The sequence below is a fragment of the Salmo salar genome, chromosome 29 (assembly GCF_965601325.2).
Source record: "Salmo salar chromosome 29, fSalSal1, whole genome shotgun sequence".
Classification (NCBI taxonomy): Eukaryota; Metazoa; Chordata; class Actinopteri; order Salmoniformes; family Salmonidae; genus Salmo; species Salmo salar.
The window spans coordinates 33,532,024-33,549,976 of record NC_138319.1 but is presented as its reverse complement, the minus strand read 5'-3'; the positions used below and the strand labels follow the sequence as shown (position 1 = coordinate 33,549,976).

General features: G+C 42.5%; 1 protein-coding gene across 1 annotated transcript; it reads left to right on the top strand.

Annotated features, from left to right (window-relative positions):
* Positions 1-3,699: 3,699 nt before the first annotated feature.
* Positions 3,700-15,984, top strand: LOC123731536 (uncharacterized). The gene is made up of 6 exons (XM_045710630.2): positions 3,700-3,788; positions 6,211-6,239; positions 6,365-6,429; positions 6,550-6,709; positions 12,199-12,331; positions 14,097-15,984. The coding sequence occupies exons 3-6, from the start codon at positions 6,392-6,394 to the stop codon at positions 14,315-14,317; spliced, it is 552 nt and encodes a 183-aa protein (XP_045566586.2). The 5' UTR covers positions 3,700-3,788; positions 6,211-6,239; positions 6,365-6,391; the 3' UTR covers positions 14,318-15,984.
* The last annotated feature ends 1,969 nt before the right edge of the window (positions 15,985-17,953 follow it).

Sequence of the window (17,953 nt, the reverse complement as noted above, 5' to 3'; positions counted from 1 at the left end):
AAGAAAATTCAATTCATAAGCTCATCTTCTTTCAAACATTTTTGCTTCTTTAGTTCCCTACTGTGTGTAATGGAGATGGATCTTACTTTGAATTTAAATATTTCCCAGTTACTTCCATGCTTTGGTTCTAAATCCTCCCTGATTAAGCTCTTTATGCTCTTACTAAAGACTGGCTGAATCATTTAGGAGTGAATTATTAAGTTTCCAGTGTCCTCGAATGCCACTGGATTTTTCAGAACATTCTAACTTCAGTAATATAATTTTATGATCAGTCAAAGTAGCATGTTTATAACTTACTTCTGTAACAGTGGGGGAGAAATTACAAACAGACTATGTTCGTATTAAAGAAACGCCAAGTATCAACCACAGTCAGTTTACTGCAAAATGAGGTGATGATGTCACATTTCTGAGATCTCTGAGCTATTCTAGGGGAAAATCTAAAGAGTTATCGGGTGTTTCATTGAAGACTCCAACGATTATAAGCCATGCATGTGTATACTTGTTTTGCAGCTCAGTAAGCTTATCAGCAAGATCCAAAAATAAAGTCTTATTTGAGGTGTGACAAATGTACCCATAGATTTAGCATATAATAAAACAAGCATTATCTAGTTTGAAGATCTGATTTGAGATTTAAGATTTGAGGCTCTCCGCACTGCTAAAGCTAACTCTCTCTCCTCTGCTCTCATCCTCCTAGACCTATCTGCTGCCTTTGATACGGTGAACCATCAGATCCTCCTCTCCACCCTCTCCGAGTTGGGCATCTCCGGCGCGGCCCACGCTTGGATTGCGTCCTACCTGACAGGTCGCTCCTACCAGGTGGCGTGGCGAGAATCTGTCTCCGCACCATGCGCTCTCACCACTGGTGTCCCCCAGGGCTCTGTTCTAGGCCCTCTCCTATTCTCGCTATACACCAAGTCACTTGGCTCTGTCATATCCTCACATGGTCTCTCCTATCATTGCTATGCAGACGACACACAATTAATCTTCTCCTTTCCCCCTTCTGATAACCAGGCGGCGAATCGCATCTCTGCATGTCTGTCAGACATATCAGTGTGGATGACGGATCACCAGCTCAAGCTGAACCTCGGCAAGACGGAGCTGCTCTTCCTCCCGGGGAAGGACTGCCCGTTCCATGATCTCGCCATCACGGTTGACAACTCCCTTGTGTCCTCCTCCCAGAGTGCTAAGAACCTTGGCGTGATCCTGGACAACACCCTGTCGTTCTCCACTAACATCAAGGCGGTGACCCGATCCTGTAGGTTCATGCTCTACAACATTCGCAGAGTACGACCCTGCCTCACACAGGAAGCGGCGCAGGTCCTAATCCAGGCACTTGTCATCTCCCGTCTGGATTACTGCAACTCGCTGTTGGCTGGGCTCCCTGCCTGTGCCATTAAACCCCTACAACTCATCCAGAACGCCGCAGCCCGTCTGGTGTTCAACCTTCCCAAGTTCTCTCACGTCACCCCGCTCCTCCGCTCTCTCCACTGGCTTCCAGTTGAAGCTCGCATCCGCTACAAGACCATGGTGAATGCCTACGGTGCTGTGAAGGGAACGGCACCTCCATACCTTCAGGCTCTGATCAGGCCCTACACCCAAACAAGGGCACTGCGTTCATCCACCACTGGCCTGCTGGCCCCCCTACCTCTGAGGAAGCACAGTTCCCGCTCAGCCCAGTCAAAACTGTTCGCTGCTCTGGCACCCCAATGGTGGAACAAGCTCCCTCACGACGCCAGGACAGCGGAGTCAATCACCACCTTCCGGAGACACCTGAAACCCCACCTCTTTAAGGAATACCTAGGATAGGATAAAGTAATCCTTCTAACCCCCCCCCCCCCCCCCTAAAAAGATTTAGATGCACTATTGTAAAGTGGTTGTTCCACTGGATATCATAAGGTGAATGCACCATTTTGTAAGTCGCTCTGGATAAGAGCGTCTGCTAAATGACTTAAATGTAAATGTAAAAGATCAATATAACCCATCTCACATCTTTGGACAAAAAAAGACTCTGAAATATAATCTCTAAACTTATGAAGCAATTTCATCATACCAGCTGAGTGGTTAGACCCGTGACTATAATAAACAGTATTTCCCCATTGTCTCCTGAAGTGAAATCTGCATTAGTCTTTACAAAATAAAAAAAAGTGATTTTCTTTTATTTATGTCTCGTAAACCCCTGGCATTTATATACAACATTTAGTGCATAGAATTAAAAACTTTGCATAACCTGACTTATTTTTTTATTTTTTATGAGAAAACAAATACAGTGTAGTGATATGAATAACAGGTTAACTAGTTGAACTGGTAAACAAGGTAACGTTAGCCAGTAAGGAAACCTGAGCTTAGAGAAAGAACTGGACAAACATTACCCTAAACCAAGGTAGTTGTGATCAAGATGATGAGCCCGTTTTCACATTTACGAACCTGGTGATATACAACTGGGTGAATGTAAAAATGACAATCGACTTATTACTCAAGAGTAATTTAGTTAACTCTTAGCATTTTAATTTGACTTAGAAAGAGTAGAACCACTTTGATTTCAAGTCATTGTAGCTATATACCTGAGCACAGTATTTAAGTCATTCAGTGCTCTCATGTCAGATTGAGACATTCACTTGAAGTCTTGGCAATCGATCTTCTTTCCATCAATAAATGCAAAAGGTCTGCTGAAATAGGCTCTCTTCCATTCTTCTCTATGCTCTCTTGCAGCAGCATCTTCTGGAGTGAGAGCTGGACTCCTTGGCTTCTGACTAGTTATTCCCCTTTCCCCATTTTCTTTCTTTATTTCCATACGACATCTCTGTAGATTATCATTGTGAACCGCTTGATGGTTGTCCGCAGAGATCCGTCATCCCTTCACTTTCTCAAGTGGTGCACCATGTTGACGACGTCTGGGAGCTTATCTCGAATCCTGGGTGCTACTGTTCTAGGATGTCAATGGTAACGCTCCATATGGTAACACTACCCTGTATTTGGTAGGAAGGTTCTTACTCAGCGTAGGTGGCAGTGGTGTAAGTAAGGAGTATTTTGCCATTAATTCTGGAAAGACTTCACGTGGGCTGCAAGCTTCTGTATCCCTGCTAGCATATGAGATGATTATCATCTATTCAGCCATGCCTTACCTTTTTTGTTTTTTTTCTGGTCATGTGATTTTATTTGTTATTTTATTTATATAACTAGGCAAGTCAGCTAAGAACAAATTCGTATTTACAATGACTGCCTATCCCGGCCAAACCCGGACGATGCTGGGCCAATTGTGCACCGCCATATGGGACTCCCAATCACGGCCGGTTGTGATACAGCCAGGAATCGAACCAGGGTCTGTAGTGACGCCTCTAGCACTGAGATGCAGTGCCTTTAGACCTCTGCGCAACTCGGGAGCAGCGTCAAGCATTTCGCTACACTGGCAATAACATCTGCTAACCATATTTATGTGACCAATACAATTTTATTTTAACCGTGTTTTCCAATCACCTTCTGTTACTTCTAATATGAAAGGTTCAGTTTCCCCCCCCCCCCCCCCAAAAAAGTTATAAAATCCACAAGTATTTTTCATAATCTTCCTGGTTTATCGGGAGTAAATTCAAATACACCAGCTCAAAGAGACGACATCTTTCATTACAGGGACGGTATTTTCCACACTGTTACAAGCGGCGTCAATGGTAGTGGGTGTGGTATGTAGTGACGCAATGCAAATGACGTTTCATGTGGGGCGTTTCTTGTTGTAACTTCAGTCCGCAGCCAGAGCTTCGCCCCTACCTCACCGCTGACCAGCACAGCGCACAAACGTGAGTAGCAGTCAAGGTAGGATCGTGAAACAAATGGCTGCTAAATAAAGTGCCGTCTTTACTTTCGGGCTTCGAACTGTGTTTAAATTCAGATTTTTTTGGAACGATTATATACACTTCGGAAATTGACAGGTAGTGGGATTACCTCGGCATAAGGATAACATCAGACGGTGTTTGATTAAATCGTTGATGCTAAGCTAGCTGGCTAACATGAGCTAATGCACTGTAAACCACACAGGCGGATAAAGGAAAACAACATGACAAGCCTGGGTAGCGGTTTCCGGATGATATAACGTTAGCTAGCTAAATTAATTTGATACGGTAAGTTGTTAGTTATGTTTAGCCGCAAATACTTAAACCAGATTATTTTCATGTCTTAATATAGCTAACGTTACCATTGTATTAACTAAATAGCTGGTTACCTACGTTTTAGTAGCTAAGTAGCCAACTGACCGTTGGCTCTTGTTTGTAACGAAATAGTATCTAGCTAGCTACTGTAGCTAGTTAGCTACCCTTTCTTCTAAGTATTTGCTAGCTAACTGCTCTTTAGATTGCTTTTGATATCTACAGCTAGCTAGTTTCCTAGCTGGCAGTCGTTATTTTTATACTGTAGTTAACAGTTAACTATAATTGAGTAAATAGTTCATTATCCGTTCTAGATGTCTTACATACTCACAACTGTTTTATTTATTTTGCTCTCTCTAGCGCTTAAACGACTTAAGCTATTAACACGAAACCATCTTCTAAATATGCAGACTGTCTCAATTTACATAGCTTGAAAATATTTTATACTTTTTGTACTACAACATTTAAATTAGTTCCCAATACATTTCAATGGCAATGAAAGTGCCGTGGATTTACATGGGCAAAATTGGGAAATTTGGTCGTGTATCTCCTCTTACACGGTTTACGCTATCGATGATGATGTTCAGACTGACCCAATTTAGAGTGCTTGTGCTTATAATTGTGACATGTTATACTTTTTGAACTATAGCTATTTTAAATGTTAATAAAACCGTAGTCTTAAATGGGAAATATTTGGATTCGCCACTGCTCGTAAACGGGTTAAGCTATCAACGCAAACTAACGTTGATATGTTCAGACTGACCCAATTTAGAGAGCTTGAATTCAGGGTTTTAAAATATTTATAATTGTTTTAAATTAGAACCATTTAAAATGTGCATAAATTAACATGGTTTGAATTAGGAACAGTAATAGTGTTGGTTACATGGTAAATAGCTAACTACTCCTTGGCCGATTAAGCTATAAGACCAACTTTAAAAAAATTCAGGCTATCCTAACTTCAAATTCTAAAAGATCTTTATCAACTATAATTGTAGAAATTAGCATAAAGTAACCAACCCACAGTAACTCTTAAACCATTCAATGTAGAGACACCACACCAACTTTCAAATGGTCAGGCTATCCTAAATTGTAATTATTTCAAACTTCTATCAACTAGAATGTAAAAATATTTGCATAAAATAAAATCGGCAACCGTAACTCATAAACTGTTGAAACTAGAGATACTAAACCAACTTCCTCATGTTCAGGCTATCCTAACTTAATTCTTAAACTTTTATCAGCTATAACTATACAAATGTACATCAATTTGTATAAATAACTCACCACCGGTAACTCTTGAACTATTCAAACTAGAGATACTAAACCAACTTCCTCATGTTCAGGCTATCCTAACTTAATTCTTAAACTTTTATCAGCTATAACTATACAAATGTACGTCAATTTGTATAAATAACTCACCACCGGTAACTCTTGAACTATTGAAATTAGAGACACCAAACCAACATGTTGGTTGGACTTTTCTAGTTTTCTAATTTGATGTTGGATTGTTTCTCACCCTGAAAGTAGTGCATGGGCCCGGAGAAACTAATCCATGGTTCAGTTTGCTTTACACAGCCACTACAAACGTCAGCTAACTTTAGCCACCACAAGCAAACAATCAATGGAAGTGATGGGGGGCATGTTTGTTTTGTTTTAAAATGGCTAAATCACCTTAAGTGATTGGAATTGATTTCAGGAGATTTGCTCGCATTCCCAAATCACTTCCATTGATTGCTAGCTTATGGTGGGTGACTAAATGTAGCAGAAGTTTAGTGTCTAAGGAACTGAACCTTGGATTACAGTTTCTCTTGGCATATATATATATATATACACACTACTTTCAGGATGAGGAAGTTGTGAACTACTTTTTAACTGGTTTTGCTTTCAGTTGTTGACAGGCTAGCTAGCTACATGGATTATGAAGCTAACATTACATTCATTGTTTAGGGGAACTATCTAAATAACAGCCTGTAGATGGAAGTGCCTCTTCCAAGAGTTAAGGGTGTTTAAAGCCACATAATATATCTTGTATCGGATGTTGAACTGTTGCTCACATTGTGTCACATGTCTCTTGCAGATCAAAGGGGACTCGTTTATTCTTCAGAGGTGAGGTTGCCATGGTTTCCATTTGGGTTTATAGTAAACAATTCTCTCAGCCATCTTATTTCAGAGTAACACACACTGGGCAGTGCCTCAAATGTCTAAAACACCACTTTGGTTTTGTGTTTCAGGCACCATTGTTTTTTGACTATGATCTGATGATTAGTAATCTCAATATGGAGTTGTACTGGTACATGTAAGTAACTTTAAAAAAATTCTTATATTCACTTTCATACACTTGACTCTGTGGTTTGAACAACGTTGAGTTCAACATAAGACATTGTTTCCTGCTACTGTTCATCTCTCTCTCTTCCAGAGTGGTCATCATATTCATCGTCATCAAGATCTTCTTCTACGTGTGCTGGTACCGCTCACGTCAGAGACAACTGGCCGCGTACCTCAACAACCCTCGTAATTCGCAGATAGTTATCGTGGGAGGGAGGGCCTACCTGCATCAGATGTGTGAGAGACAGAATGTAAGTAGCAAAGCCTGCAGGGATTCCCCTGTTATTGACAGACCACAAAACACAGGCTGAGCTGATAATCATATCATTGTGTATGAATTGGCATCCAATTTTAGTTTTTGTAGGGATGGCTGTCATCCTGTCTGAGGCATGGCTGTCATCCTGTCTGAGGCATGGCTGTCATCCTGTCTGAGGCATGGCTGTCATCCTGTCTGAGGCATGGCTGTCATCCTGTCTGAGGCATGGCTGTCATCCTGTCTGAGGCATGGCTGTCATCCTGTCTGAGGCATGGCTGTCATCCTGTCTGAGGCATGGCTGTCATCCTGTCTGAGGCATGGCTGTCATCCTGTCTGAGGCATGGCTGTCATCCTGTCTGAGGCATGGCTGTCCCAGGCCTAAATTTAACAACCGCCACCTGCCAAATATGGGTAGATTTTGGCATTGGCAGGTATGTCTATTTCACCAGCATTGTTGGCGGGTGTTCAGGGCTCCTCAGTGGGAGCCTTTCACTCACATTTATTAATAAAAATTGTCATGTATGATCACATGTAAAATAAATGCTGCATATCCTATAGACTCTGGTTCCAGTCGTGCACAGGGAAGCATATCCTATAGACTCTGGTTCCAGTCGTGCACAGGGAAGCATATCCTATAGACTCTGGTTCCAGTTGTGCACAGGGAAGCATATCCTATAGACTCTGGTTCCAGTCGTGCACAGGGAAGCATATCCTATAGACTCTGGTTCCAGTCGTGCACAGGGAAGCATATCCTATAGACTCTGGTTCCAGTCGTGCACAGGGAAGCATATCCTATAGACTCTGGTTCCAGTCGTGCACAGGGAAGCATATCCTATAGACTCTGGTTCCAGTCGTGCACAGGGAAGCATATCCTATAGACTCTGGTTCCAGTCGTGCACAGGGAAGCATATCCTATAGACTCTGGTTCCAGTCGTGCACAGGGAAGCATATCCTATAGACTCTGGTTCCAGTCGTGCACAGGGAAGCATATCCTATAGACTCTGGTTCCAGTAGTACACAGGGAAGCATATCCTATAGACTCTGGTTCCAGTAGTACACAGGGAAGCATATCCTATAGACTCTAGTTCGAAGAGTTCAGTAGGTTGCCCTTTCAGCGGTGTGTGTCAGTGTGTGGGGGAAGAGTTGTTAGCTTTCCTCACTGCTTGGTGGTTAGATGAGTCACTTTCCACTGTGAATGAATGACTGAGTGAGGATGTGATGCTTTCTCACTGTGTCCATTACTCAACCTCCCACCCGTCCTGTGGTTAACAGCAGATTGTTTAGTGGGCGTGGTGTGTGCACGTAATACACGTACTTGCTTTTTGAGGATTCGGTTAAAAAAAATATAACGCTGTCAAATAAAATTTAGCAATAAATTGCATTGTGGGTTGAATGCTTTAACAACACATAGTAAAATAATTAAAGATGGTTACTGCTTATCACTTATTAGGCTCTAGCTGTCATTTATTCACATTAATTTACTTAAATATTTGGTTTGTGTGTTAGTGACTTTATTATTTCATTAATAAAACCCCGATGATGGTAGTGACTGTCCATTTCTGCATATCACTTATTAATAAACCATCCTTTATTTACATTAGTTTAATATTATATTGCAGTTGAGGTCTATTTATGTATGTATAACTTATTATTTCATTCCAAGTCATCTAATCTCTGCTCAGGCAGTAGCAGCCAGCCATCTATCTCTGTGGTCCCTAAAGAGTCATCCTATTTATGCTGAATAACAACTATCAATTAAAATCCAAGCGCTCCCTGTCGTGTGCCACTTGATCTGTCCCGCCCGGGTCGTCACTAGTTACCACAGGTACAAAGTCATAAACCCCGCCTATTTCTACAATTTATCTTCTTAAAATGTTATTTTAAACCTAACCTTAACCACACTGCTTACTTTTATATTAAGACCAAAAGGCTAATATTTGTTCAAGATTTCTTACGATATAGCCAATGTTGACTTTGTAGCTTGCTATCTAGTAGAAACCCTTAATCTCTGTGTCTTTCTGCCAGCCACACAGGCTTGCCTGGGCAAGAACCTTTGAACAGGCATCTATAGGAACAATGGATTGCTGCCATTATAGTTAAATACCACTTTTTCTGCACTTAACTTTGGTGTAAACTACAATTTCCTACAACATCCTATAGTTTATTCTTTATTTGATTCACCTCTAGAGAAACGAGAGTTGTGAGCTCAGGGAAAAAAACGAAACGGATTTCAAATAATTGAACTGACGTCAGTCAATTAGTTATTTAAAAAAAGAAAATAAACTGACATTTTGGCAATGGCTCAGCACTCGTATATGCGCATGTATGTGGGCATCAGTAATTGTTTGTGTGCACTTACAGTACCAGTCAAAGGTTTGGACACACCTACTCATTCAAGGGTTTTCCTTTATTTTAGCTGTTTTCTACATTGTAGAATAATAGTGAAGACATCAACTATTAAATAACACGTATGGAATCATGTAGTAAACAAAAAAGTGTTAAACAAATCAAAATGTTTTATTTTTGAGGCTTCAAATTAGCCAGCCTTTGCATTGATGACAGCTTTGCACACTCTTGGCATTCTCTCAACCAGCTTCACATGGAATGCTTTTCCAACAGTCTTGAAGGAGTTCCCACATATGCTGAGCACTTGTTGGCTGCTTTTGCTTCACTCTGCGGTCCAACTCATCCCAAACCATCTCAATTTGGTTGGGGGATTGTGGTGGCCAGGTCATCTGATGTAGCATTCCATCACTCTCCTTCTTGGTCAAATAGCCCTTACACAGCCTGGAGGTGTGTTGGGTCATTGTCTTTTTGAAAAACAAATGATAGTCCCACTAAGTGCAAACCAAATGGGATGGCGTATTTCTGCAGAATGCTGTGGTAACCATGCTGGTTAAATGTGCCTTGAATTCTAAATAAATCACTGACAGTGTCACCAGCAAAGCACCATCACACCACCTCCATGCTTCACAGTGGGAACCACACGTGCAGAGATCATTCGTTCACCTTCTCTGCATCTCACAAAGACACATGGCGGTTGGAACCAAAAATCTCAAATGTGGACGCATCAGACCAAAGGACAGATTTCCACCGGTCTAATGTCCATTGCTCGTGTTTCTTGGCCCAAGCAAGTTTCTTCTTCTTATTGATGTCCTTTAGTAGTGATTTCTTTGCAGCATTTCAACCATGAAGGCCTGATTCATGCAGTCTCCTCTGAACAGTTGATGTTGAGATGTCTGTTACTTGAACTCTGTGAAGCATTTATTCTGGCTTCAATTTCTGAGGCTGGTAACTCTGATGAACTTATCCTCTGCAGCAGCGGTAACTCTGGGTCTTCCATTCCTGTGGCGGCCCTCATCAGAGACAGTTTCATCGTAATGCTTGATGGTTTTTTTCAACTGCACTTGAAGAAACTTTCAAAGTTCTTGATGTTCTGTATTGACTGACCTTCATGTCTTAAAGTAATGATGGACTGTCATTTCACTTTGCTTATTTGAGCTGTTCTTGCTCTAATATGGACTTGGTCTTTTACCAAATAGGGCATCTTCTGTATTCCAACCCTACCTTGTCACAACACAACTGATTGGCTCAAACGCATTAAGAAGGAAAGGATGTCCACAAATTAACTTTTAACAAGACACACTTGTTAATTGAAATACATTCCAGGTGACTACATCATGAAGCTGGTTGAGAGAATGCCAAGAGTGTGCAAAGCTGTCAAGGCAAAGGGAGGCTACTTTGAAGAATCCCAAATATAAAAATATATTTTATTTGGGTAACACTTTTTGGGGTTATTACATGATTCCATATGTGCTATTTCATAGTCTTTATATTCACTATTAATCTACATTGTAGAAAATAGTAAAAATAAAAACCCTGGATTGAGTAAATGTGTCAACATTTGACTGGTACTGCTAAAACGTCAGTGCTCTGGCAGGCCTCAGAACTTGTGTGAAGCAGTGTAAGGGCTACAGTGAATGTGTGAGAGCCAGTGTTGGAGTTGGTTTGTCTACGGGTGACTGTACAGCACTTGTCAAATCTAACAAAAGCCTGTGAAAGTCTTTGAGCCAATAGGAACAGCTAAAATTGACATGGAAAGAGAAGAGCTCCAGAGAAGAGGCGAGCCATAATAGTTCCCCTGATCTTGGGGCGGCAGCGCAGCCGAGTGGTTAGAGCGTTGGGCTAATAACCGAAAGGTTGCAAGTTCAAATCCCCGAGCTGACAAGGTACAAATCTGTCGTTCTGCCCCTGAACAAGGCAGTTAACCCACTGAGCCTAGGAACATACTTACCTTGTCAGCTTGGGGATTCGATCTTGCAACCTTTCGGTTACAAGTCCGACGCGCTAACCAGTCGGCTACCTGCCGCCCCCAATCAGGACCCTGGCTCCGTGAATCGGGACCCTGGCTCCAAGCTTTCAGAGTAAATGGTCTTCTAACTAGCTCGACGTGCACACCATAACACACCATACCAATTATGCTTTATTGCAGTCCCTGCCATTTACTGAGTCAGTATAGGTGCCTTTGTTTTAGGCTATTTATAGTGTTAGGAGTAGCTTTCTCATAGTGGAAATGTCTCCATTCTAAGAATGAGGCCTGTTGTGGTTGAGGCGATTCCAGCCTCGAGCTAGCTCTCCTAGGAAACTTCCCCCAGTAATGACATTACTGCAGCTGCTTTACAATTCATCTGATTTGAAGATGCTGGAGACAATGCACACACAAGCCACTTCTGGCTTGGATTCTGTTACTGTGTTTGGACCTGAAACGGCTCTATTAGGTAACCAAGCTCAAGTAACTAGGTCATTGTAGAGGAGAAACAACCCCCACAGTTCTGTTCGGCTGGAATTAGAATGTAGTTGTGTGCTCTGGACAGAACAGAACCCAAGTATAATTGAGCGCGGTAACCCTGTGATTCCATCCTTCTCAGCCGCACCCCAGTGAGCTAGCTTTAATGACCTGCTGGTCTTCACTGACTCAATCTCCCTCTGGCTCTCCTCCCCCTACTTCTCTTTCCTCTTATCTCCCTTTAGTCTTCTAGTCTAAACCATGATGCTCCCTGTTTAGATTTTAATGGAATGTGCAGCGAGGAGGCCCCAGAGCCATCCATAACTCCCGCAGACAGGCAGCAGCAGCCCCCCTGAAAGGTCCCTGGAGAGAGGCCAGGGGGAGACCAGAGGGTGGGGGGGGAGACCAGAGGGTGGGGGGGGAGACCAGAGGGTGGGGGGGAGAGGCCAGGGGGAGACCAGAGGTTGTGTCTCAAATGACCACCAGGGCCCATAGAGTAGTGCACTAAGTAAGGAATAGGGAGCCATTTGGGATGGAGATGCAGGGTGTAGATTCTCTTTTACCCACTAGTGAGCTTTAGATTCTATCTTCATTGTCACGCTCCAAAAGTGTGTGTGTGTGTGTGTGTACACTCAGTGTGTCTATGTGTATATGTGGTAAAAATTCCTGTTTTTGTCTCTCTCTCCATCTCTCCCCAGACGTCTATCTGGCCCAGTTGGTATGGGGTTCAGGATGAGGGATCAGTGGGCGAGTCTTCTGCCTCACTCCCCCCGGCAGCAGTATCCTTCTCTCACCTGGACATGCCACCTCCATACCAAGCTGTCTCCGGAGGTAAGACACAGACACAGGATATGGTTAGGTGAGAAGATGGCTCTGCAGGAAATGGATAAAAGAAACACCACCTACGGTCATACTTGTCTTAAGAAGGGGCTGCACCTGGGGGCTTGAGCCCTGAGGCAGCCTTAGAGAGCAGGGGGGCTTTGAGGCAGCCTTAGAGAGCAGGGGGGCTTTGAGGCGGCCTTAGAGAGCAGGGGGCCAAACAGGGTCTTATTCATTAGTGCATACCGTAGCAAAACATTGTGCATCAGAAAACAGCTTTTCTTTTTGGACAAGTTTAGGTAGTTCCTTCCCTTTTCTGTCTGTTTGCTTCAGTTTGGTTCCTAGTGAACATAACCCAGGAGAGAAAAGGCGCACATCTCCCAGGATAATAGCCCTGCTTGGCTGGCTCCGTGGTACCACTGACAACAGGCTTGTTTTAACCCCGTCACAACCACTCTGCTGCCAAAGGGGGCGTATTCTACCCCTGTTGAAAAGAGTGATTATGCACATCCAGACTTAACAGAGCTGGGCACAAAAAGATAAGTCCCAGAAGGGCTCTTTAGTGATGACACCATTATTTAGATCCGGATGGTCTTTGTCAGTTTAAATAATTTTCACAACTAACCGATGCCAACGGTTTTTTTTCTAAACCGATGCTAAAGAGGCAGTTTTTTTCCACCTGTCCACTCCTGTGTGATTCCATTAGTGGAACCTGACCATTTTTGTTGTTGTTGAGACACAACACTATAGGAACAAAGGAGGTCAAGAAATTGACCTGTAGTAGCTAGCCCCATTTTAAAATGGAGGAGGACTTCCCTGCTTGGCTTCACTGGGACTTAGATCTTTAGTGCTTAGATCACCTGCCAACACCTCACCCTCAGTGACTGTGTCTGCCGTATTAAAGACAGCTTCACCCCTCAAAAATACACGTTTTAACATTTCAACCAATCGATTGGTCAAAAAAAGGTTTTATTTTGTACAGGCTTCCTTTTCACTCTGTCAATTATGTTAGTATTGTAGAGTAACTACAATGTTGATCCATCCTCTCTTTTTCTCCTATCACAGCCATTAAACTCTAACTGTTTTAAAGTCACCTCATGGTGAAATCCCTGAGTGGTCTCCTTCCTCTCCGGCAACTGAGTTGGGAAGTGACTGGGTGTATTGCTACACCATCCAAATCGTAATTAATAACTTCACCATGCTCGAAAGGGGATATATGTTTATTTATATATATATATTTATTTATTTATTTATATTATTTATTTATTTATATTATTTTTCTCCCATCTACCAGCCCCTCTTTGCGAGGCATTGGAAAACCTCCCTTTGTAGTTAAATCTGTTTGAAATTCACTGCTTGTCTGAGTGACCTGAATGATCTGTATGTGTGGCGTACAGAGATGAGGTAGTCATGTTAAATACTATGCACACAGAGTCCATGGAACTTGTTAAGCAACTTTTCACTCATGTACTTATTTAGGTTTGCCATAAGAAAGGGTTTGGGTATGTATTGACTAATATGTAAACATTACAGAAAACATAATTACATTATGGGGTATTGCGTGTAGGTAGGTCAGTGACAAAAAAATCTAAATTTAAAATTCAGGCTGTAACACAAAATGTAGAAAAAGTTAAGTGGTTTGAATACTTTCTGAAGTCCCTGTAGTGTGCAGCCTACCAAGCTAACATTCTTTAGTTGCTTTCCCTGTTGACGGCACTCGACATTCACTTCAGTTCCTGTATTTCTGCTTACTGAACTCTAACCTCTGACCCCACAGCGGATGACCTGAAGCCTCCTCCGTACAGCGAGGTTGCCCAGAGCGACGACGTCGACGCATCTCGCCCCGCCCCTCTCCCCATTCTCCCTCCCCCTCTCTTTGAGGGTGAAGACTCTGCCAGCATCATAAGCGAGGCCCCGCCTCCATACACCCCCAGCCCCAATCGACAGGAGGGTCCCGTCAACCCCAGCCAATCACATTCAGAGGACCGACCCAACTAGACCAATCGAACCCTGATGCCGACTGACTCTTTACCTCCTTTCCAAGTGCTGCCTTCTAATCTCAGCGATCCCTGCCAGCTGTGCCCTCACTAAACCGAGGACACACTTTGTTTTTGTTTTAAAAAGGTTGTTTTGTATTTTCTACTGTCTGAAAGTGATTTATTGTGATCATGGATATGATAAATGAATAAAAGATCATGTGGAGTTGATGGGAGTTTGACTTCTGCTATACCACTGCTCCTCTCTGGAACACCCCACTGCCTCATGGGAAGGGGAGCAATGGAAGGAGAGATGTACACAGCCGCCAGCAACGGAGAGGAGAGGCCACAATAATGTCCGATATCCAATGAGTCCATTATGGCCTTTAGTGTTGCGTCCTCCAGGCCAGTGCTCCCTATCAGAGGTGTGTGTCCGCTGCCCTCTCAGAGCTGACTAAAACACTGTTCTTCAGAACGTCCAACAGCATTTTCCTTGGAGATTTAGAGAGGGATGTCAATTAATTTCCAAGAAATCTACTGAAAAGAATGTTGGAAATAAACTACTTGATCATAATGTTTATACTACAATCATCGTGTTAATGACTAGTGTCTATAGTCCATGGTAGTGTCGTCCTCTTGTCACTATCTGGCTTGGTTAGAACCTAAACCTGTAGAATGTCCTTTTCTGTTATTGTCTCACCCTGAAACTTCTGGACCTTAAAGCCTATAACTAGGGTCCAGAGTTTTTCCTGATCAGGTCATGTACTCAGGAGAGACTCTTAAGCCCTAGTCCACTCCGGTCACTGAATATGGGAGATGTCATGCGATTGCTTCAGGGCCATTGCATTTACCATAACCCCATTGGAACGTATTTACTATAGTTATGTCCCAATCACATCTCCTTTCTCTCTAAGGGTGCATTTTGTTCTCTTCACTGATTTGAAAGGAAATTACCAGTTTTAGGTTGGAAACTCCCTCTAGCCCATGCCTCCACCAATCCAATGCTTTATGGGAAATAGTGAAAGAGTGCATTATTCAGGAGAAAGTAGATATTGGGACGCACCCTAAGTATCTCAACTATTTGGTTCCTTCCTTCCCACGGCTGGTAATGGAGGAGCTAAGGGGCTTTACGATGACTCCTCCAGAGCTGACGATGACCCCACAAACAATAATAATAATGGTATATGTGTTGTAAGAAGTACTACGGGAAAGTTTACTGATGAGACTCATTTGAAAGATGTCTATAAGCGTAGAATAGAATGGTTGTCGATGCGTTTAAGATGGTTTTACATGTTATTGTTACATGATTGTCCTTCGCTTTGTGATATCAACTTGGTGTGTGTCCATTCCAGATTTGTAACCTCGCCTCATTGGCCTTACTCTATACAGTTATTAGTATTGAGTTACTTCATTCAACATCTCTGCACAATGGTTGGAACCAGATAAAGACCAACACCTTGATTTACACACGTCATAATATAGCAGGTTTTTGGCCGTTTAACAAGCTAGGTTATTTGAAAATGTTTTGTTTTCATGTTCATTCCTGTGGTTTAAGTGCTAGACATATCAAACCATCCCAAACAGGTAGCCATATGCATTATGGGGTTTGATTCTGCATTTTAGAGACTTGATTTTATTGTTGGGAATTTTGGGGAGTAATTAATTGTACATTAAACATATGTTCATGTATCGTTTCTGGTGTGTCCGTCTTTTCACAGGTCAAATGTAATTTTCACAATGAGGCCGTTATTCCACCAACAATTCTAAAGGTTTCATCATTTGGTATCCATCGCTTTATTTTAATTCCTTCCAAAAATTCCTTCCAGTTTTGTTGATAATCGAGCTAATATTTCCTCCCCCCAATGTCCACTATTCAACCTCAACCAGTAGTGTTATATTGAGCCACTAGGGGGGAGTATTGCTCCAAGTTTTATTTCAACCAAGCCTCTGGCAGGGCCTGCTCTACATGAACCACCTGTTGAAGATGTTCCTCAAGGCTAGTCTATAGGGCCTCTGTAGACTGCTCTACAAGATGTTCCTCAAGGCTAGTCTATAGGGCCTCTAGACTGCTCTACAAGATGTTCCACAGTGTTCCTCAAGGCTAGTCTATAGGGCCTCTGTAGACTGCTCTACAAGATGTTCCACAGTGTTCCTCAAGGCTAGTCTATAGGGCCTCTGTAGACTGCTCTACAAGATGTTCCACAGTGTTCCTCAAGGCTAGTCTATAGGGCCTCTGTAGACTGCTCTACAAGATGTTCCACAGTGTTCCTCAAGGCTAGTCTATAGGGCCTCTGTAGACTGCTCTACAAGATGTTCCACAGTGTTCCTCAAGGCTAGTCTATAGGGCCTCTGTAGACTGCTATACAAGATGTTCCACAGTGTTCCTCAAGGCTAGTCTATAGGGCCTCTGTAGACTGCTCTACAAGATGTTCCACAGTGTTCCTCAAGGCTAGTCTATAGGGCCTCTGTAGACTGCTGTACAAGATGTTCCACAGTGTTCCTCAAGGCTAGTCTATAGGGCCTCTGTAGACTGCTCTACAAGATGTTCCACAGTGTTCCTCAAGGCTAGTCTATAGAGCCTCTGTAGACTGCTCTACAAGATGTTCCACAGTGTTCCTCAAGGCTAGTCTATAGAGCCTCTGTAGACTGCTCTACAAGATGTTCCAACCACAGTGTTCCTCAAGGCTAGTCTCTAGGGTATGATACTTGGCATGTCTGTTTTGTATTCCCCATGAGGGGTGGAGAAAATTCGATTCAGAATGCTCAGTTTATTCATGAATAGTGGATTTTAAAACGATGGCTCATTTCAGTCAAAAACAAATAGTTAACTCTACCCACTGTTTTTGTCCTACACAGATCTCTAGCCCATGTGTGTGTGTGTGTGTGTGTGTGTGTGTGTGTGTGTGTGTGTGTGTGTGTGTGTGTGTGTGTGTGTGTGTGTGTGTGTGTGTGGGTGACTGAGTTCTGGCTATAATGAGTAGTAAACAGTCAATGCCAGACTGAGGTGTGAATGGCAGTTATGGTTTCACCCAGGCATCATGCCTATGCTACTGTCTGCCTCCTGTTCAAATCCACTCAATGTTTTATTTTAATTAGCAGGACAAATAAATTACCCCAAAATAATACAATCACATATCCAATTAGTAAGAGGTGTCTCTGAATATTTTTGAGAAAAACATTTTCAGTTGACACACCTAATTGTTAGATGAAAACTTTACAAACTGGCCGTGTTGCTTGAAACAAATTAAATGTCACATATATCTCAATATTTTCTCTCTTCTCTTTAAGTTGCCATTCCTCTCAGAGGTTCTGAATATGACATACTGCCCTTGGCTATTTTAAATAATCATCTTATCTAGTTGAAATTCACATTAATCAACCACATCAATGTTAGGTGGCGTAGAAAGTAATGAGTTGTGTATGCTGTGTTTGGGAGATATTTAAGGCCATCTTCAGGGTTGAAAAGCCTCGGAAACACAGCCGTCACTTGAATGTGTTTCAGACAGACACACAAGGCCACCGACTTCAATGTCTTTGATGCCTCTTCTTGAGAACATTGGTGTTCTGCTCGCCACCTCAGCAGTACACATCACTGACTCCCACATGAAATATTAGGAATTTAGTTTAGGTGTGAAATGTTTACATTGTGAAAAAACCA

Excerpts from the sequence above, each read along its gene's own strand:
- LOC123731536 (XM_045710630.2), top strand. The coding sequence starts at position 6,392 with ATGATTAGTAATCTCAATATGGAGTTGTACTGGTACAT. Across the intron at positions 6,430-6,549 it reads ATGGAGTTGTACTGGTACAT|AGTGGTCATCATATTCATCG; the intron begins GTAAGTAACTTT and ends TCTCTCTTCCAG. Across the intron at positions 6,710-12,198 it reads AGATGTGTGAGAGACAGAAT|ACGTCTATCTGGCCCAGTTG; the intron begins GTAAGTAGCAAA and ends ATCTCTCCCCAG.